The sequence below is a fragment of the Lemur catta genome, chromosome 1, assembly GCF_020740605.2.
Source record: "Lemur catta isolate mLemCat1 chromosome 1, mLemCat1.pri, whole genome shotgun sequence".
NCBI lineage: Eukaryota > Metazoa > Chordata > Mammalia > Primates > Lemuridae > Lemur > Lemur catta.
In genome coordinates this window covers 67,541,586-67,564,036 of record NC_059128.1, presented here as the reverse complement: position 1 = coordinate 67,564,036, position 22,451 = coordinate 67,541,586, and the positions used below count along the sequence as shown (strand labels likewise).

Below are 22,451 nucleotides of genomic sequence, written 5' to 3'. Positions count from 1 at the left end.
AGTTAATAACTGCCTAAAGAAACTTCAGATAACAGTTACCTAATCAGTAATGCCTATTTGGCTGCTGGTTTCACTAGATACTCTTTTACTTCTCAATGAAGGTCCACAGTTCACAACTTTAAAGGTGGTTTTCCTCACTGAAGTTCCTATAGAGCATAGCCTAGCCATCCAGGGACTTCCCCAGAAGTTTTTCAGAAAATGAATTTAGCTCCAGATAATCCCTTTCTGGGGTCGCCTCACTCTAGGGCCTTGCAATTTTTTTATGCCCAGAGTCAGTCTTTGATGTTTGTAACTTTTGCTCGAGGCTACTGTCTGAGTGAATTCAAGTGTTCTAGATGAGAAGATAAAGGAACAGGTTCATATAATAAAGCTGTTTGTTCCCCACTACCCCCTCCACTACCAATCAGCTGCAGCACTGCACCTCCCACTGCTATTCCTTTCTCCACTGCTGCAGACGTCTGGGCTCTCAGTAAAGGAAGAGGACACAGGCTCTGCTTTTCAGATCCACGTGCTGATTCCCCCTAACAACCAGAGACCCAAATGCTGAATTGAATAGGGTAAGAAGGGTTCGTGCCGAGGATGCTTAGGGGAAAGGCCCAGGAAAACTAGCAGGAGGTTGATTGAACTTTTAGATATAAAGAATGGAAAATTAATTAATCCCACTGATATAGCCTTTTCCTTGCCTCTCCCTCCCTTTATCCCCAGTCTTCCCAAGTGTATTAAAGCAGCTTGAATCCTGGTCTTCTCATTCTGGTTAGGCCTTTATGACCAGGACAGGGTTCCACAAATGAGAAAGTACCTACCCCTTGTTCTGTGTCTGATGTAGGCATTTGATATCCTTAGAAGTGCTCTCACGTGTATGTATCTCATCAGACTCTCACAGGTCTGTGAGGGAGCTATTACTAGGCCTGTTTGAGGGTACTGATGCTCAGAGTTGTGAATCAGGTTAGAGGGTCAGTAGGGCCAGGTGTACTCCTCATAGTAAGTGAGGACAGAGGGCTGGTTTAAAGAGGAAATTTTTTAAAACAACTCTTTACCCTATGCTGTGATGAGAACAGTCCCTGTGAGGACAGTTTTAGTTTTGGTACTTGATTGATTAGATAAATATTTCAAAACTGGGGCTCCTTTATGATGGCATTCTCAACAAGCAGCTCCAACAATTTAGGATTATTTGTAATAATTAGGGAAATGGCCCCTAAGAAGGGCTGTAGGTAGTTAGTAGTGATGATCTGTTTCACTCCTTTGGGGAAGTGTTGTAAGGAAATCAAGGTTGGAGAAACATCATTAAGCAGATCAGTGTAATTGCAGCTTGGGCTGCAATTTCAAGGAATAAACACCTTCCTACCTAGGAAATACCTCCAAAGTAGTTACTCAACTTTTATATTATCTTAAAAGGTGACAACCCTTTCCACCTTGCAGACATAAAGCTTTAAATACCATTCTCTTTTGGACACATGATTTCCTGAGAGCTGATTTAGCAAAAAGGAGCTAGATAAAGGGCTATTGGCATCTCAGGATGGGTAAAAGAGAGGGAAGACAGGAGATGTTTGGAACTCTCAAAATAAATCTCATCTATTTTTTCCAATTTTGTGTTTTACTCACTCAGGCTGAAGCATATTTTTAGTTCTTGGAAACTTTATTATCTAATCAGAGTTATCATCTTCTAATATGGGAACCCAATATTAAGAGTAAAATTGTGTCCAAGTGCCTGCATTGGCAGGGAAAGAAATTTTATGGTGGAGCTCAGCTCTCCTGGCAGTATCTGGGTAATGCGTTTCTCTCTCTTCCCTGTGGACATGCAGGTGGCCCTGGTGACTGAGATGGCATCTTCTTTAAAGATCTGGGGCACTCTCTTGGTCCTGCTTTGCATCCTGTGCAGGCTGCTTGTACACAGAAAGGATGCTTCCTGGAGAGAATTCATGAAACAGCACCACATAAGTCCAACCCGAGAATTCAGTGAGTACAAATGTAATGTCCTCATGAGGGAGCAAGAAGCTCTGAAAGACAAGAGCTCTCACATGTTTATCTATGTCTCATGGTACAACATTGAGCATATATGCAATAATGGCAACTGGAAGGGCCGCTACAGAAATACATACATATGGGCCCAGAATGCCCTCAAAGTACTCAAGTGTCACCAGGAGAATGACAACAATGGCTACACAGAGAGCAGAAGCTTCAATTACATTGAATTCCACTGTGGCACGGATGGTTATGTTGATAGCATAGAGGATCTGAAGATGGTCCAGGCTATCAGCGACTAGAAGGTCTATTCACATCCCTGGTTTTGGTAGTGTACTCAGTACTTCCCAGGTGGTGGTCTCTGCCTACGTCAATAGCCCCTGCCATTCCCCACTTTGCATTTGTGTGTCAATGTTTTCCAACTATTTAGAGTTATGTATCACATGGTTTCTTCATACTGCAACTTTGCCTATGTTGTTTCTCTGCCTAGAATATACTTCTGTCCTCATTTACCTAATTTATTCCTACTTTTTTTCAAGATTCAGCTCATATGGCATCTCTTCTTGGCTAACTCAAGAATTTTCCTGATACTGACTCTTCTTATACCTACCCAAGCTGAATGATCTTCCCTTCCCTAAATAAACTGTATTATTCCAATGTGTGTGACATTTATGTATGTTATGTGTGCAGAGTATATGTTGTGTGATTGGTGTGGGTGTGTATAATATCGATTATGCTTGGATGTGATTCATGCTATGCATAGGGTTAAAGGTATATTTTGTGTGTGTGTCTAATGTATGTGATATGATTATGTGTATGATGAGGGTGTAAATGTTTATGTGCTAGGCTGGAGACAAGTTGTGACCTAGGCATTGCTTGTGGTGTCAACTTGCAATAATCAAAAGGGTCAGAATCCAGTTTTAAAGAATTTATTCAAGTGGAAAACTGGGAATGGCCATTCCTTGACACACAGACTCCAGAGAAATGGGATCAGTACTCCAAATTTAAAAGTTAAATTCTTGCTTTTATAGGAAAAAGACAAATAAATTTACAAGATTAGAACATTTTCTATGCAAGCCTAGTTTAAGAGTTACAGCAAATTAGTTATGGTTTCATCCCCCCTCCCAACCCCTTGCAGATTATTTTCTTTTCTTTATAGCTGGTTTTCATTTCCTTTCTAATTTAACAGAGAGCATTTAACATTACATCTTAAGACAACATGATAGCCATGAAGTCTTTATGTGAGAAAGGTAAGAGGGAGGTTAATCTACAATGAAGATCAACAGTGGGGAGGAAAGGGGTCTTCCCTTGATTCATTTACAACGTTTTACAAAACGATGCAGGTAAGAAAGAAGCCTTACTCTATAACAGGAGAAACACCCTTTACAGCTGACTTGGTTACAGGTGCCTATCACGTGACTTGGGCCCCATAACCACATTCCTTTAAGGTTCAAAATAATAAGTTCCAAAATAATAGAGTTCCAACAGCTTAGATTTTGAAATATTTTCACAGTGGTGACATGCTTATCTCCACCCAGATTCGGGGGCATGGGCAGACTGACGAGGTCCAAAACATGTAGCATAGTTCCTGGCTCATAGTAAGTGCTCCATAAACACTGGTTCTTTTCCTTTCTCATTTGGCTTGGTACTTTAATTTTGACTTTGAGAAAATAAGCGTGACAAATCATCTGCTCCCCCTATTTCTAGACATGGGGACTTCTAATATAAAAATATAGTAGGCTGTCACCTATGTGGAAGCTGTACATGCCCAGGACCAAAAAGACTCCCTTCTTCATCAACCACAGACCTCCAGATACCCCTAGTAGACTCAATTCTTCTAAGAAGACCAATGCATTTTAAATGGGTTAAGGCATTACACTTCCTTTTTTTTTTTCTTTTCTTCTTTCACACACAAAGCCCCTCAGCAAAGGCATTACACTTCCCTACACATCAAGCAGAAGATATTAGCACAAGTGATTTTATATCATAATAATTATTTTTACTTGGCAGAGAAATAGAAATAGGGTTGGAGGACTTTAAAATGCAATATTCCTCAATAAAGGGGGTTAAGATTTAAATTCTGCTGGAAGGAAGAGGAAGTAAATGGGAGAAATAAATATTGGGTTCATAAGCTGGTAGAGTCCACAAGAAACTCTGTTTGCTAAGTGTGGGGAAGAGACACAGAGTACAGGAAATGTTTGCCTCGCATAATTTTGCCTAGGGCAGATATGAGGAGGAAAAATACCAAACATTAAGTACCTTGTGTTCTTCAGCCTCCTGTAATGTTGAAAGACTCTGGCTTTGAAACAATTAGAGAAAAGACCAAAGTATCAACATTTTTAATTAGGTGACTGCACACCTTCCTAGAACTCTAGTCTCAATAAATAGCCAGTGTATCTAGATTGGCCATCATGTTCCAAGGGCAGTTGTTCAGCAGACACGTATACCAACCAAACTCACAAGAGATTAATATTAAACCAGTAGTTCATCATCATTGATCAATTTACATATGGAAAAAATACTGATTATTTTTCTCACTTGATAAATGTTCTTCAAAATATAGTATAGGGGAGGAAAAATATTTTCCTTCTACCCTTTTAGCTTCTTGGCTGAGGCCACATAACAAAGGTCAGATTAACAAGAGCAAAACAAACAAAAGTTTATTAACATGTGCATCTCATATATACATGGGAGAAACTCAGGGAGTAACTCAAAGAGGTGGCTAGAACTTGGGCTTAAATACCATCTTCAGCTAAAACAAAGGAGGAAGAGTGTAGGGAGGCAAGTTATAGGGAGATGACCAGGAAAAGTACTGTAAACAAGGGAAAGGTTTGTTGTGCAGATTTAAGTTAGTACCTTCTCCATCGATAAGAGTCTCCCGTGATTTAGAGTCTTCCTTCTCTTCCTGATACAGAGAGGGACATATCCTTATAAATGGAGATTTCCTTTATAAATGTAAAGTTCCCTTAAAAGGGGGTAGTTTATATTCTATTTTCAGAGCTTCTCCTGGGTATAGTGTTTTTCGCAAAATAGGCAGTCCAAAATAATCTGTGTTAGGTTTGTTCCAGGTGGGAACCCGAAAAGTATGTATAGGATGGAATGTGGTTAATGGAAAACTTGGGCTTGTAAAACAATAGCCACAGGAGTCTGGAGAGTCCCCAGACATTGTAAATCTAACAGACAGCTGCAGCCAGCGTTCCTATCCCCCTCCCCATAGGAGCAAAGTTTATCCCTCCTCATCTCTCCTGATAAGGAGAGGCTGGAGCTGAAGGATGGATGTAACTGGGGCAGGGGTCCTTAGGAGCTGGTTGTTTGAAAACGAATTTATTACAAGTGGCTGTTCTAGCCTATTTACTTACTGTCCCTGGAGAAACCCTCTATAAAGCCCAAGGCTCTCCCCTTTTCTCTTGTGGACGCTTTTCGCCTCCACTCATCTGCACTCAGATGCTCAAAATAAACAGCATTTTGCTACGCATGAGGCTTAGTGTGTCTCTCTCAGCTCCAGGACCTAACAATCTTGATGCCACAGAAGCATACTTTAAGGTGACATATTCTGGTCTCCTACAGTAGGTTCTCATAAATACCTGATGTTAGAAACTCTTTAAACGTTGCTTTTATTAAAAGATTGGCAGATAGTGGTTCAAAACAGTTGCCTATGGAAAAACCAAACTCTGCCAAAATATTTAAGGAGGCTTTTATTTGAGCCAATATGAGTTACTATGGCCTGGGGAAACACAGTCTCAAGAGGTCCTGAGAAAGTGTGCCCAAGGTGGTTGGGTAACAGTTCGGTTTTATACATTTCAGGGATCCATGAATTGCAGGCAAAATCATAAATCAGTACATGGGAGGTATTCATTGGTTTGGCCCAAAAAGGTGAGATATTGAAAAGAAGGGGGAGCTTACAAATTGTGAACTAAATAAAATCCTAAGCCCCCGCACCAACTGAATGGTCCCCCTCTAGGCAAAGGGTGTAACGGGCTCTATGAACAAATTTCAATAACCTTTATGTGTTTTTTGATAATCCTCTCCCTTAGCTACTTGACCTTTGGAGTTGTTTCCCAGAAATGGTGAATTTTCTATAAGGCAAAGGAGCTGAGATTCTGAAGGCCCCTGGGCAGACTTCCTTAAGCCAAGACTCACCATAACCCACAGCCTGTCCTCGGTGCAGGTAGCTCTTTGTTAGTTACACCATGACCTGCCCGAAGGCATGTGGCCCTTCCTTTAATAGCCTATGATCTCTGTTAGTTGGAGACAGATTTGAGGCAACTTCTCCTATTCTGTCTACAAGATGTCTTACATGTTAAAAAAATTTCTTTCTTCCTTGGCAATCTTTGTTGTCTCAATAATTGGTTCTTTGTTCAACAAGCACCTGGACCTAGACCAACCCCCCCCCCCCTTGCAGTTTGGACAACACAGGGATCCCAGAAAAACCTCAAAACTGAGTCCCAGTCATGAAGGGACAAGAGGTCAAACATGCCTCAGACAATAAGATATTAAATTATTAATAGGACCTATGGCCATGCAGAGCAAAGCTTAAATCACCTGCAGGCCATTGAAACTCCCTATACTGAAGTAATGTAGGGACCAGGTGTGGTGCCTAATGCCTATAAGTCCAGCACTTTGAGAGGCCAAGGCCAAGGTGGGAGGATTGTGTGAGGCAAGGAGTTCCAGATCAATTTGAGCAACATAATGAGATCTCTATCTCTTAAAAAAAAAAAAAAATAGAAAAATTAGCCAGGTGCAGTGGCATGCACCTGTAGTCCAGCTACTCAGGAGCCTGAAACAGAAGGATAGCCTGAGCTCAGGAGTTTCAGGTTGCAGTGAGCTATCATGACACTATAGCCTAGGCCTACAACTCTAGCCTAGGCAATAGAGTAAGGACCTGCGGGGAGTTAGCTACGCTCCCCGCAAAGAGGTTTTTTCTCTTTCTTCGGATCAGGTCTCTAAGTTGACCACGCCAGTTTGCGGGGAGTTAGCTACACTCCCAGCAAAGAGGTTTTTTCTTCCGATCGGGTCTCTCAGGCAGGGGGTCATCACAAAGGATGAAAAAATAGTAGGAAACAGAAATAGTAATAATAATACACAGAGCCAAAGATATAGTTTATAAAGTAAAGGTTTATGAAAATAGATAAAAGGAGGGTATCCGGATAGATATATTTCTTCCCGCCAAAAATATATCCCAAACTGAAAATCCACACAGGTATTATATAGGGCAGATACAAGCTCCCGTTGCCCTACACACTAACAGGCAGTTTGCTTTAGGGTCAAAGTCTTCTAAAAGGCTACTACAGATCCTTTAACTAACTCTAACTACGGGAACAATGAGTTGTAAAATCTTCTTGGGGCAAACTTCTAAGTTTTCTGATAAGGCTATTACTTCAAAAAACAGAGACATCTTGGCTCCGGTGATTGTGTTCTTGGAGACAGAGATGATTTCAGAAGTCAACATGAGCTGTGCTTTGTGTTAACTACTTTAACCCATGGCTTCTTCTGGGCCAGCCTTGGGCATTAGCATATCTCTCTGATCAGCTCTCATCTCCGGGGGTCCTTGTCGCTCCAGCAACTCATGGCTCCAGGAAGAGGCCTGTCTTGTCTTTCAAAACAGGTGAGACCCATAGGCCCAGTTTACAGCTGTCTCTTTGAAGTGCAGCTATTACTGACCAAGGAGACGCCGTTCTGAGACGAGGCAGCTTTTGAACCAACACATTTCTTTTTTCTTTAAGGCAAAGCCTTATTTGATTTCTGAAATCAAATCTTGTCTCCAGAAATACAGGGGGCATTTCTATAACTCAGTATTCTTAGGCTCAACAAGGACCCATAAGGCAAGAACTATGGTAGAAGTCTGATTTCTACGGAAGTATAGCCATAGCTAAAAGTTAACCAGCCATTATTTTACCACTTGCCTTCCTGTAGTTGCTTACTGCTTAGAAGTCATGTACCCCTGACTGTCATAAGACGTGTAACTTCCCAAATTACTTCATAGATAACATCACTGTTATAAAACCTAAGCCTAGTCTCTGAGATGTTTTCCAAACTCTGCATTTAGGAGGACCAATAACAACAACCAGACCAGTGGCCATACGTGGGAACTGACTCAGGGAGTCCTGTGTTCCTCTACTCAGAAACTGTCTTAGCACACAAGAAGACAATTTCTGCTTCCCAACTCTACGAGTTCATTGTTAGCCAATTAGCAGACCCAATTACCTAGCCCTTTGTCTGCCAAACTACCTTTAAAAACCCTGGTCCCAAAATTCTTGGGGAAATGGATTTGAGAAATCCTTCCCATCTCTGCACTCAGAACCCTGTGATATTAAACTCTTTCTCCACTGCAACCCCTGTTGTCTCAGTGTATTGGCTTCCTTCTGTGCAGTGGGGAATAGAACCCAGTAGAGCGATAACTCCATCTGTTTGCTTAACAGATTATTTGAGTTGGTATATTGTGGATTGTCTTGATTAACAGACTTTCTTATTTTAATTTAAAACATTCCAAGACTTTATTTTTACTTTTTAGAGACAAGGGCTCACTCTCTCACCCAGACTGGAGTACAGTGATGCAATCATAGCTCACTGCAGCCTCCTGGGCTCAAACTTTGGCCTCAGCCGCCCGAGTAGCCAGGATTACAAGCACATGCCACCATGCCAAGCTAATTTTTAAAATTTTTTTGTAGTGACAGGGTCTTGCTATGTTGCCCAGGCTGGTCTCAAACTTCTGGCCTCAAGTGATCCTCCTGCCTGCCTCCCAAGGTGCTGGGATTACAGGCATGAGCCACTGTGCCTGGCCTCCAAACTTTTAGACAAAGCTTTATTTCTTTAACAGATTCCAAATCAAAGAAACTTTGAACCCGCCTATAACCTGTAAGCTCCCACTTCTGATGCCTTGCCTTTTCAGGCTAAACCAATGGACACTTTCCAACTATTGATTTATGATTTTACCTGAAATTTCTGTCTCTCTAAAATGTATAAAACCAAACAGTAACCCAATCGCCTCTGGATCACTTGCTCAAGACTTCTTGGACATGGCTGCCTGGGCCATGGTTGCATGCATTGGCTCAGAGTAAACCTCTTTAAATTATTTTACAGAATTTGGGTTTTTTTCCCATTAACAAAATCATAGGTAAGTTTAGTGATTCTTTAGTTGGCAATTGGTTGAAAGAGTTAAGCTTTGTCTAAAAACATAGTCACTAGAAAGGAATGTTAAGTTAAGATAAGGGGTTGTGTTATCTGTCATGTGATGCCATACCAGTGTCAGGTTGGAAAATAAGCCACAGTATGCTGGGTCAAAAAGACCTGTTTAACAAGATTTTATGGCTTATAAAGCATGACTTTCTCCATTCCCCTTAGAAAGGAATTTGAGCAAGGAAAAAATGTCAGAGCTCAGTCTTCACAGTATGGAAGGAAAATGGATTTAAGAGCAATTAGTATAGTAACTTAAGTTATTGTCTTAGCTAAAGATGGGATTGATTAGAACCTTTAAAGCTCTGTAATTCTGCTCAGAAGCAGGACATTGGTACTTTGATATGGCAGTCTGCCTACCTCCTCATTTGCTGGCAAATTATTAATAAACTTCTCTTTCCTTTTCCTCAAACCACTTTTCCTCATTCTTCTGATGCAGCCTCGGGGACAAGTGCTGAACCTTCTGTAATACAATCTCTCTCTCACCACCTTTCAAACCTAAAATGATAGAGGAAACATTTTCCTCCCAACAATATGATGCTGAGCATCTTTTCATATGCTTATTTGCCATCTCTATATCTTCTTTGGTGAAGTGTCTGTTGATGGGGAACAGAGAATGATACCACAATGATGCTTTGGCATGCTGAGCACTTTTGAATGAAAGAAAATTGGAAGTTCTTAGATGCTGCCTCAGAACCAAGGACTTTCTAGTTTCTTGTTCCTCCCCCCACCCCCAAGCACAGACAGTGGCTTTCTCTGGAAGTTACCTTATCTGACTGAGAAAAACTTCCAAGAAATGCAATTGTCTTAAGACCTTCCTCGCTAGGAATCTCATCAAATAACCAGGAAAGATTAACCACCAGAAAAGAGACTAAAAGTCCACACAATGCCCAGACAGACAGAAGAACAGAGGGCAGCTTCATGAGATTACCTAAGGGACTTTACCTGCATAATAAGACAACCTTTGTTCACAGTGCAGTTCTACCCTTGATCTTCCTATAATTTGTCACCTTTCCATTCAGGTTTCAAAGAGAATCATTTACAAACTACTGTCTTCTCTGTGGGCCCATTCCAATTCCCATAAAAACCATTTACAATTCCTCAAAATTGCCTATACTTCCCCTTCACCCAGTTCCCCTCTTCATAGGGGCTTCCATCCTCTGGCCTTTCTGTTTTTCAGGTTTTTTTTTTTTCAATTTCTTTGTATTTACTTATTTATTTCATTTCAGCATATTATGGGGTACAAATGTTTAGGTTACGTATGTTGCCCTTGCCTTCCCTCCCCCCAAGTCAGAGCTTCAAGCGTGTCCATCCCCCAGATGGTGTTCATTGCGCTCATTATGTATGTATATACCCATCCCCTCCTCCCCCCTCCCATCTGCCCAACGCCCAGTGAATGTTATTCCGATATGTGCACTTAGGTGTTGGTCAGTTAAAACCAATTTGATGGTGAGTACATGTTGTGCTTATTTTTCCATTCTTGGGATACTTTACTTAGTAGAATGGGTTCCAGCTCTATCCAGGAAAATACAAAAGGTGCTATATCACCATTGTTTCTTATAGCTGAATAGTACTCCATGGTATACATTATACCACATTTTATTAATCCACTTCTGTATTGATGGGCACTTGAGTTGTTTCCACATCTTTGCAATTGTGAATTGTGCTGCTATAAACATTCAAGTGCAGATGTCTTTTTTATAGAATGTCTTTTGTTCTTTTGAGTAGATGCCCAGTAATGGGATTGCTGGATCAAATGGTAGATCTACTTGTATCTCTTTGAGGTATCTCCATATTGCTTTCCACAGAGGTTGCACTAGTTTGCAGTCCCACCAGCAGTGTATGAGTGTTCCTATCTCTCCGCATCCACGCCAACATTGGCCTTTCTTTATTATTATTGTTTAGAGACAGGATCTCGCTCTGTTGTTCAGGCTGGAGTGCAGTGGCATGATCACAGCTCACTGCAGCCTCAAACTCCTGCGCTCAACGGATCCTCCTGCCTCAGCCTCCTGACCAGCTGGGACTATGGGCATGTGCCACCATGCCTGGCTAATTTTTAAAAAATATTTTTAGAAATGGGGTCTCACTATTTTGCCCAGGCTGGTCTCAAACTCCTGGGCTCAAGTGACCCTCCTGCCTCAGTCTCCTGAATTGCTGAGATTATAGGCATGAGCCACCATGCCCTGCCATCTGGCCTTTCTTTCAGTCTCATAATTTGTATGGCTTCCATGCTTATGCACATAAATAAATTTGTATGCCTTTTCTCCTGTCAATCTGTTTATTATCAGTTCATTTCAGCAGATTTGAACCTTCAGAGGGAGAGAGAAAATTCTCTTTGCTCCTATACTATTTAGATCTTTTACCCATTTTCTGACTGGGTTGTTTGTTTTCTTATGGTTGAATTTTTTTAAGAGTTCTTCATATATTTTAGGTAACAGTCCTTTATCAGACATATCTTTTCAAATATTTTCTCCCAGTCTCCAGCTTGTCTTATTCTCTTTTTTTTTTTTTTTTTTTTTTTTTTGAGACAGAGTCTCGCTTTGTTGCCCAGGCTAGAGTGAGTGCCCTGGCGTCAGCCTAGCTCACAGCAACCTCAAACTCCGGGGCTCAAGTGATCCTCCTGCCTCAGCCTCCTGAGTAGCTAGGAGTATAGCATGTGCCATCATGCCCGGCTAATATTTTCTATATATTTTTAGTTGTCCAGATAATTTCTTTCTATTTTTAGTAGAGACGGGGTCTCACTCTTGCTCAGGCTGGTCTCGAACTCCTGACCTCCAGCGATCCTCCCACCTCAGCCTTCCAGAGTGCTAGGATTATAGGTGTGAGCCACTGTCCCTGGCACTGTCTTATTCTCTTTATTTTTTTATTTTTAATTATTTATTTATTTATTTATTTTTTGAGACAGAGTCTCACTCTGTTGCCCAGGCTAGAGTGCCGTGGTGTCAGCCTAGCTCACAGCAACCTCAGACTCCTGGGCTCAAGCAATCCTTCTGCCTCAGCCTCCCAAGTAGCTGGGACTACAGGCATGCACCACCATGCCCGGCTAATTTGTCTTATTCTCTTAACAGTGTCTTTTGAAGAGCAGAAGTTTGTAATTTTAATAAAGTTCAAGTTATCAATTTTTTTCTTTCATGAATTCTGCTTTTACTGTATATCTAAAAAGTCATTACCAAACCCAAGGTTGCTTAAATTTTTGCCTATGTTATCTTCTAGAATTTTTATGGTTTTAAATTTTGCATTTAAGTCTATGGTCCATTTTGAGTTAACTCTTATGAAATGTGTAATGTCTAGGTCTATGAAAGGTGTATAGTCTAGTCCTAGAGAAATGTTTTTTTTTGGATGTGGATGTCCAGTTCTACTACTATTTGTCGAAAGGATTATTTTTCCTCAGTTGTATTGCCTTTGATTCTTTGGCAAAGATCAGTTCTCTATATTTGTGTGGGTCTATTTCTGGGCTTTCTATTCTGTTCCATTGACCTATTTGTTTACTTTTCACCAATACCACACTGTCTTAATTATTGGAGCTTTATAGTAAACCTTCGAATTTGGGAAGTGTCAGTTCTCTGAATTTGTTCTTCCTTTTCAGCATTGTCTTAAGTAACCTGAATCTTTTACCTTTATATAAACTTCAGAATCAGTCTGTGAATATCCATAAAACAATGTGCTGGGATATTGGTTGGAATTGTGCTTAATCTGTAGATCAAATTGAGAGGAACTGACATCTTAACATATTGAGTTTTCCTATCCATGTACATGGACTATCTAGGCATTTATTTAGTTCTTCTTCAATTTCTTCCATTACAGTTCTATATTTTTCCTCATATCAATCTTTATATAATTTGTTAGATTTATACCTAAGTATTTCATTTTTCTTTGGCGCAATGTAAATGGCATTGTGTTTTTAATTTCAAACTCCATTATTCATTGCTGGTATATAAGAAAGTAATTGTCTTTTGCATAATATATTAATCTTGTGTCCTGGAACCTTGCTATAAACAGATGTCATGTTTATCGTGTAGCTATTTGGAGCCCTTAAAAGCATGGGGCAAGACTGTTGTACTATTCTATCTATGTTCAAGGAAGACTAAACTGGAAGTAATATGCAGAATAGATTGCAAAGAAAAGAAATTAGAGGTAGGGAATCCATGTGGAAGGCTTTTATGTGAGCCCTCCATGAGACAATGAGGTTCTGAATAAGAGTATTACAGCACCAAAGGAAAGGTAAGAACAGATTCAGGAGGCAAATACCCTAATTTGCCCTTCTTCTCCATGCTTATGAGTCTTTTCATACACAGTTCCCTCTTTGGGAGGCCCTCACAATTCCCTTCACTTAACTTTTAATGATTCCTCAAAATTCAGTTCAGGTGTTGTGGCCTCCAATAAACCTTCCCCTCTACTATCTCCCCACAGTCTCCTGCAGCGTCCTCCATCACACTGTGAGTGCTATTTATATTTATTAATATAGAACGTATTTGCCTATTTACTTACCTGTTTGTCTCTTGTTTTTTTCATTAGATCATGAGCTCCTGAATTTGTGTATCCCAGTTACCTGGCCCAGTAAATATACACATAAATGCATAATTCATTCGCATCTGCTGTTGAAACTCACAACATTACCAAGTATGTGGTAGAGCTATTATAACAGATTTACATGGTATATTCTCTCTTAAGGAACTGAAATCATAGAGCTTCAAAAAAACTGAAGCCTCAGAGCAGGAAGGAAGCATACAACCCATATGAGGAAGGGATCAGTTCCTCAAAACTGTGAGTTTTGAGTCATCCGGTTTCTTTAAGAGCGCTTACTCTTCCTGTATATACAATGAGAATAAGACTGTTCGAAAGAGCAGGTTTAAAAGTCTGGAGTCTAATCCGCACTCTGCACAGCCCTAGTTTCCTAGAACTCGGGATGCTGCTTCCTCTGCCTTACACAGGCAGCACGGGAAGACTTGGAGGAAAAAAAGCAGACAAAAGCCTGTGAACCTGAAACTAACCACAGCCTCTGTTCTCAGTGGGAGCCCCAACACTGAGACCAGGTAAGGACCCTCAGTGCTGGGGTGAAGGACCAGGTAAGGACCCTCAGGGCAGTAAAGATGGCTGGGAAGTAGTGGTCAAATAGATAGAGGGTAAATATTTCAGGAGAAAAGAGGGAAAAACCAGGTTTCTGACATGAGAGTCATCAAATGCATGAGCACAGGTCAAAGGGAATGCATTGCTAGTGCGTCCCTCATATTTCTTGTCATGGGGCTTCAAGTTCTTCATAGAACCTTCATAGAACCAGATTCTCACACAAACTCTGTGAGAAAGAAGATTTTTTTTTTAAAAAAAGGACTATGAAATCTTAAAAGGCAGAATAAAAATCTAAATCATTATGATTAATAATTTTGCTCTTATTGTTTCTTCTACTATAATTCTCTTCCCTCTTTCTACACAGAAAAGATGATGCTATGCTTTCCTCTCCTCCTATTGCTGCTGGAACTGTGGGGACCAGTGTGTCCGCTTCGTGTTCAGCCTAAGGATCTCACCAAGGCTCATTGGTTTGAAATTCAGCATCTACAGCCAAATCCTCTTCAATGCAACAGGGCAATGAGTGGCATCAATAATTATACTCACCACTGTAAGCCTCAAAACACCTTTCTGCACGACTCTTTCCAGAACGTGGCTGCTGTCTGTAATTTGCTCAACATTGTCTGCAAAAATGGTCGGAACAACTGCCACAAGAGCTCCAAGCCTGTCAACATGACTGACTGCAGACTCACTTCAGGAAGGTATCCTCAGTGCCGCTACAGGGACGCTGCCCAATACAAATTCTTCATTGTTGCCTGTGACCCCCCGCAGAAGAGCGACCCTCCCTATCATTTGGTTCCTGTACACTTAGATAGTATTGTCTAAGGTCTCCATGACTTTTTCTCTTATTTGACACAGGTTGTCTTGCAATTTCTTCTGCTTTTTCTTTTGTTAATTTCCTTATTCTCACAGAAGAAGGAAGGAAGGTGTTGGGAGAATGAGAATGCCTAGGATACCAGACCAGAGTTGGGACAAAAAGAAATAGGATTCTTTTCTGCTTTGGAGCTCTGTGTGTTTTGAGGGAAGGCAATGGGGAAGAGGACAAGGAAGAGTTCAGACCTCCAGATTTCTAACCTCGCAACATTTGCCAAGCTTTATTGCACTGTGTTCACAGCAATAAAACCACTTCCTGCTGCATTCTGATGAGTATGAGTGTGTTTGAGATCCCCTTCCAAATTACTGCCTACTAGTTTTCAAAGGAGAACTATTTTGGCCTTATGTCCCTACGAGCCCTCCCTGAGGCCTCTGCCACTTCCATGCCTCCTAGGGAAGGGAACATCCCTTCAAACTCTGCTCATGACTTTATATATTTCCCTGGAAACCATTGTCTTTGTTTATTTGGAGATAGTACTGATATCTCATAGACGGTTGATGATACTTTCACACATAGATTCTAATATTGGTAACTGAGGGGTCCTAGATCTTTCCTATTTGATTCTGTTTTTAATCACATAATGTTTTAAACATAAGAGAATAGTAGTAGGGATAATAATCCACTGAACCCTAGAGTTAATCCTCCCATTATCTATTGGATATTTCATGAACATTTAATGAACAGTTAAATGAATTTCTAGGGGTGGGGCCTGGGCACTACTGGATGTTTTGTTTGCTTATTTTGAGACTGTATCTCACTCTGTTGCCTATGCTGGAGTGCAGGGACATCAAAATAGCTCACTGCAACCTCCAGCTGCTGGGTTCAAGCGATCCTTCTGCCTCAGTCTCCTGAGTAGCTGGGACTACAGGTGCATGTCACCACGCCTGGCTAAAACTGGATGTTTTTTAAAGATCCCCATGTAATTGTAATGGGCAGCAAAGATTGGGAAACACTGTCAATCCAGGGGTAGGCAAACTACAGCTGCAGACCATCTGCCTTTTGTACTACCTGGAGCACTAGGGTTTTTACTATTTTAAGAGGAGAAGAAGAAAAAGAGGAAGAGGAGTGGGAGGAGGAGGAGGAAGAGGAAAAAGAAGAAGTGATAGAAAACCTGTGTCTCACAAAAGTAAAATATACACTATCTGGCTCTTTACAGAAAAATTTTGCTGACTCCTGGTCTGCTGGACTAGTCAGTGGATCTTGCCCTCTGGCTGTGGCTGACGGGTGGCCGGAATTCAGTGGCCAGAATTCAGTAGGAGGAAAGGCACCTGTCGGGCTGAGACTTTTAAACTGGGGCCTTGGGGAAGTAATGGAATCAGGACTGGAAAAATGTTTGGCCTTTCTTTGTCTCTCATTAATGTTCCTTTTCGTGCACTGTTTCAGGCTTTTCCTGTGGTGTACTCATTTCCTTTGCTTTTCTGTTTCACATGGTAAGTAGACAGTCAGCCCTTTCCATCTTCTTTTCTAATTTCCTCTTAAATATAATTTATTGGTGAAGGGATTTGGATTGACTACCTGGATCAGACAGTCATGACCACTGAGACACAGTCACATTGCACAAAATAGCTACCAGGAGCCTGTATTGGGGACCATGCAGAAGAAAGGGTCAGAGAGCATTGCCCTTAGGACTGGGCAAGTGGGATCTCTGTCCCAGCCTATGCCTCAGGGGCCCCCTTGCACCTTGGAATACCCATTTTAACATTTTCTAAGTCTCCCTGCAGAGGCTGGAGTCAGCCCAGGCTGGCAGTGCCTGGCCTGAGACCCACAGAGGCTCTCATTCTGTTTCTCCCTTTTGGGACTTTTGCCCACGTTCTACCCTCCCTCCGAGTGGATGAAGCCCTGAGGAGCTTCAGGATTCATGTCTGTAATGTTATCCTGGGGCCAGGCCTGGTTCCAGGAGGGTTACCCCTGGCTAGAGATGTCCTGGTTCCCATCTAGTCTATGATATTTTTGTTATAGCAGACTGAACTTTCTAAGACATCTACAAAAACCCTACAGCTAACATCATATTCAACTTTTTGTCCCTTATCACCTCCCTAAGGAGCTGTCTTAGTCCATTTGGTGCTGCTCTAACAGAATACCACAGACTGAATAATTACTAATGAATAGAAATTTATTGGCTTGTGGGTCTGGATGCTGGAAATTCTAATATCAAAGTGCTGCCATCTGACAAGGGCCTTCTTGCTGTGTCGTCACATGGCAGAACGGCAAAGAGAGGGCAAGAGAGACAAAAGATGGCCAAACTTAACGTTTTATAAGGAACCCATTCCTATAATAACAGCATTAATCCACTCATGAGGGCAGAGCTTTCATGCCTTTCTCAACTCTTAAAGGTCCCATCTCTTAATACTGTTACAATGACAAATTTCAACATGAGTTTGGGAGAGAACAAATATTCAAACCATAGTAGGAGGCTTTTCAATATTTTTTCCCTAACTACTCACCAACCCCATGAAATTAAATACTAAGGAATACATTTTGCTGAGTAGTGTTGAGTTTGAAGAACCACAAACCATTATAACATCTCAGATTTTGGGGACGTGTGGTGGTTCATGCCTTATAATCCTAGTACTTTAGGAGGCTGAGACAGGAGGATTGCTTGAGGCCAGGAGTTTTAGACCAGCCTGGGCAACATAGTGAGACCCCATCTCTACAAAAATAAAAAAATATAGAGCTAAGCACGGTGGCACACTCCTCTAGTCCAAGCTATTCAGGAGGCTGAGGCTGGAAGATTGCTTGAGTCCATAAGTTTGAGGCTGCTGTGAGCTATGATTGCAACACCACATTCCAGCTTGGGCAACAGAGAAAGACGCTGTCTCAAAAAAAAAAAAAAAAAAAACAACTAAATGAATTTTTGCCCCTTTAGGTGTACTGTCACGTCCATGGAGCAAGTCTGTACTAAATCATCTTCAAATATCACCTTCAAGGAGATTTCCTTCCTACTACAAATTCTCTCTGCACAATAGTCAACTACTAGAATTTCTGAATGCCCGGGCCTAATCATTATTGATGCTATTTGAAAGAGAATTTGTCTTAAAAATACATCAATTACATTTTACAATTAAGGCCAATTAATTCTCCACAAAGCTACTGCCAGTCCTATAAAAGCCTAGGATATATAATTGTGTACAGTACATAATACTTGATAATAAATGACTATGTTACTGGTTTGTGTATTTACTATACTACAGTTCTTATTATTTTAGAGTGTATTTCGTATATATATTTCACATATATAAAATATATGAAAAATTATATGAAAATACCTATAAAATATAAAATTTCATATATATTTTTATGTATATATTAAAAAGTTAACTGAAACACAGGCTTACGCAGGTCCTCCAGGAGGTATTCCAGAAGAAGGCATTGTTGTCAGAGGAGATGACAGCTCCATGTGTTGTTCCCCCTGAAGATCTTCCAGTGGGACAAGATGTGGAGGTGAGAGACAGTGATACTGATGATTCTGACCATGTGTAGGCTTAGGCTAATGTGTGTGTTTTTGTCTTAGATTTTTTTTTTTAATACAGACAGGGTCTTACTCTGTCACCTAGGGTGGAGTGCAATGGCTCCAACTCCTGGGCTCATGCAATCCTTCTGCCTCAGCCTCCCAAGTAGCTGGTACTACTTGTGTGTGCCACCATGCCTGGCTAATTTTTAAATTTTTTTTGTAGAGATAATATCTCATTATGTTGCTGAGGTGGGTGTTGAACTCCTGGGCTCAAGAGATCCTCCCACCTCAGCTTCCCAAAGCACTGGGTATGAGCAACCACACTCAGCCTATATCTTAGTTTTCAACAAAAAAGTTTAAAAAAGAAAATAAAATAAAAATATTAAAAACAGAAAAAAGCTGATGGAGGAAGCACACAAAGAAACAAAATATTTTCACATAGCTATACAATGTGTTTGTGTTTTAAGCTAAGTGTTATTACAAAAGAGTCATTTTAAAAAAGATTAAAAGTTTATGAAGTAAAAAAGTTCCAATAAGCTAAGGTTAATTTACTATGGAAGAAAGAACATTTAAAACATAAGTTTAGTGTAGCCTAAGTGTACAGTTTTTATAAAGGCTACGGTAGGGTACAATAATGTCTTGGGTCTTCATAGTCACTCATCACTCACTCACTGATTCACCCGGAGCAACTTCTAGTCCTTCAAGCTTCATTTCATAGTAAATACCCTATAAACGTGTACCTTTTCTTTTCTTTCATTATTTTTTTCTTTTTGTTTGTTTGTTTGTTTGGAGATAGGGTCTTGGTACGATGCCCAGGCTGGTCTTGAGGTGGGATCTTCCTGCCTCAGCCTCCTGAGTAGCTGGGACTGCAGGCACATGCCACTGCGCCTGGCTCCATTTTTTACCTTTTATACCATACTTTTACTGTACCTTTTCTATGTTTAGGTATGTTGAGGCACACAAATACTCATCATTATGATACAGTCGCCTACAGTATTCAGCACAGTAACAGGCCGTACAGGTTTGCAGCCTAGGAGCAACAGGCTACACCATACAGCCTAGGTGTGTAGTGGGCTCCACCATCTAGGTTTGTGCACGTGCACTCTATGTTGTCCGCACAGCGACGACACATTGTATCCCCGTTAAGTGACGCAGAACTGTACTTGGTCTATACTCTGATTTTATACTCACTCTTTTGAGAGTCTGTTCTTGAATCAAGCTTAGGCCTCTCCACAGTCTCTACGTGCTCCCCTGTGCTGTCTGGTTATGCTCTCTCTTGGGCTGACAGAACTCACACTCCCCTGAGCTCTGTTCTAATGTTCCTGGCCCCTCTCACACATGTGGCCCTCAGGAGAACTAAGATCGTATGTTGGTACCTTGAATTACAAACACAGAAAACGGCAGTGATGCACTGTCAATTTTGCTCCCTTTAATTACAATCTTGACTGGATGCGTGTAAATGACAGAATGGGATGCATGACTCTTGATTCTAAAGGCAATAGTTTTTATTATGCACACACATTGTCCTACATATTTCATATATATATGACCTCAACTAATCCTCAACAAGTCCCTGAAGTCAGTACCATGATTATCAGCATTTTTTATATGAGGAAGTTGATGTTAAGAAAACTTAAGTTCTCTGCCTGAAGTCACACTACTCATAAGTGGCAGGTGTGGAGTGTGAACCGAGTCTGCTTCACGCCAGAGCCAACGCTCTCAATCCCTGTGCCACAGTGCCTTTGTGACAGCGGCTGACTTTCTCTGAGTGTCCACCAAATGCTGAACACTGCGCTCTGCCTGAATGTCGTATTCGCCGTGGTACTTTTAGTTAAGTGCTGTGATTATCACCCCTTTACAGAAGGACAACAGACACTTGGAGCTGTTGCCCCGTCTCAAGGTTTTGAGTCCAGGCTAGACCCATAAAGAATGACCCAATCTTTTTAGCTCTTGTGCTCCCTGTACCCTCTGTACTCACTCATCCATTTCTTCCTTCACAAATGCTAGATAAATGTTCCTTTGACTTAAGAATTTGTACGTTCAGACATTCTCTGGATTTAAAAAGGGCAGATGTTTTTGGTAGAACAATACGTTACTCTCTCTCTGTTCATTAATAATTCACTGAGAATTTCTGCACTGAATCATATCCCAAGAGTATAACGGAGAACACGAACACATCAGAGCTCAGCTGATGGTGGGGGAGAAGTTGCAGAGGAAGAGTGAGGACTGTTGGACACGGCAGCTAGCTGGGGGCGCACAACGTGGCCAAGTGCACACTGAGGTTGCCTTACTTCACATCTTGCCAAGGGCTTTCATGCCCTTCTTTTTTTCCCCCCCCATAGCAACCTCAGAAGGGAGGCAGGGCCAGCTTCCTTAGACCTGTTTACAGTTTGTAAAGTCTCCCACTCTGTCCAGCTGTCCCAGGGAGTGACAGCTGCCCATTTGTCCACACAGACACTCCTATTCACCCCAGAACCTCCCTGTCCCCATCACTGTGCATCCAATTTAGATCAGCCCTCCACAGGGATGTGCCCGTGCAGCTACAGACTCAGAATTCTGCCAAAATCTTCTCTCAGCCTTCGGAAGGCCAAAAAGCTTATTAAGCCAGAGGGAGACATAGCTGCTGGTTTGTGAGTATAGACCAGCCTTTGTGGGACCAAGAGGCAAAGACGGCAGCCCTGCTATTAGAGAGACCATTTCCCCTCTCCTCCTCCCTTTCCTCCCATCGATTGCACACTCCTACCCCCAGTTCCAGAAGGTACCATTAGAGACCTTACCTCTCCTCAGGATGCCTCTGCTATGTGCCTGGGAACCCCAGAAATAAGCTCACTATCAATCACATTTCAGTCAGCCCTAACACAGCCATTGACCGTGGGAATGTAAGGAACCCACTGCCTTGAATTAATCTGGGTCTGAAGGTTTCCACCTTTTAAATTTAGCTTCTTTATTTTTTGAGACAGGGTTTCACTCTTTGCCAGGACTAGAGTGCAGTGGCGCAGTCACAGCTCACTGCAACCTCAAACTCCTGGGCTTGCCCTCCCGAGTAGCTTGGACTACAGGAGCATGCCACTGCACTCAGCTAATTTTTCTACTTTTTTGTAGAGACAAGATCTAGATATTGTGCTCAGGCTGGTCTTGAACTGGCCTCAAGCAATCCTCCCACCTCGGCCTCCCGAAGTGCTAGGATTACTGGCTTGAGCCACTTTGCCCAGCCTAATTTCCCTCCCCCGCATCCTGCCTGGCTATGCAGGTCTTCACTTACCACTTTATTCCCCAGATGGGGACTGCCCCGGGTCCTGCGGCAGGGAAGGTGGGGGGAGCCAGAAGCCAGAGCTGGTGACTATGCATATACGGATGCAGCAAAACTCCAAGTGACTGTCCTTAAAAACTCTGCTAAAGTTCCGCTGAGGTGTTTTCTTAGGACTAGCAGGAGGGAAAATGAGAAGCTTTGGGATTGGGAACAAGGGTGAGATAAACTTAAGGAAAAAATTGATTAAAGGAGATACACTTAGAAACTCGAAGTTTCCTTTTCTTCTCCTCCATTTTCACTTCCTGGAAGGAGTGAGATCCCCATTGCCACAGGAATGTGGGGATGGTCCCCCCTCACCTGCAGGTCTTCCTCATGCAGAGCCCCCAGGGCCCAGCATTCACTCTACATAAGAAAATCACAGTCACTCCCAACACCTATAAATGTAGTTTATAAAGACAATGAAAAAACTGGTCACACTGGTCAGGTGTAAGGCCTTTCTCTGGTTCTATGACCTTGTCTAGAGCCAGATGCAGCCATAAACAGAGATTAAATGTAATACCAAGGTGATGACAGAGGCCGAGTCTAGTCTGTCAGTGGCTCTCGGGAAGGGTTGCCAAGAACTGAGCCCACTGGCAGGACAAGGACACTGAGAACCCATGAGAGTGCACCAGCAAGCC

At 41.7% G+C, this 22,451-nt stretch overlaps 2 protein-coding genes across 4 annotated transcripts; both read left to right on the top strand.

Moving 5' to 3' along the window:
- Positions 1 to 402: 402 nt before the first annotated feature.
- Positions 403 to 2,619, top strand: EDDM3B (epididymal protein 3B). The gene is made up of 2 exons (XM_045527177.1): positions 403 to 557; positions 1,803 to 2,619. Exon 2 carries the CDS (start codon positions 1,821 to 1,823, stop codon positions 2,262 to 2,264), a length of 444 nt encoding a protein of 147 aa, XP_045383133.1. The 5' UTR covers positions 403 to 557; positions 1,803 to 1,820; the 3' UTR covers positions 2,265 to 2,619.
- On the top strand, positions 1,886 to 15,336 carry RNASE6 (ribonuclease A family member k6). Of its 3 annotated transcripts, none has more exons than XM_045527176.1 (3): positions 1,886 to 1,956; positions 13,651 to 14,168; positions 14,567 to 15,336. In XM_045527176.1, exon 3 carries the CDS (start codon positions 14,572 to 14,574, stop codon positions 15,022 to 15,024), a length of 453 nt encoding a protein of 150 aa, XP_045383132.1. In that variant the 5' UTR covers positions 1,886 to 1,956; positions 13,651 to 14,168; positions 14,567 to 14,571; the 3' UTR covers positions 15,025 to 15,336. The 3 variants fall into 3 exon arrangements, with proteins under 3 accessions (XP_045383132.1, XP_045383131.1, XP_045383130.1); XM_045527175.1 differs by having other exon boundaries at positions 13,651 to 14,201; XM_045527174.1 differs by having other exon boundaries at positions 13,651 to 15,336.
- Positions 15,337 to 22,451: the final 7,115 nt, after the last annotated feature.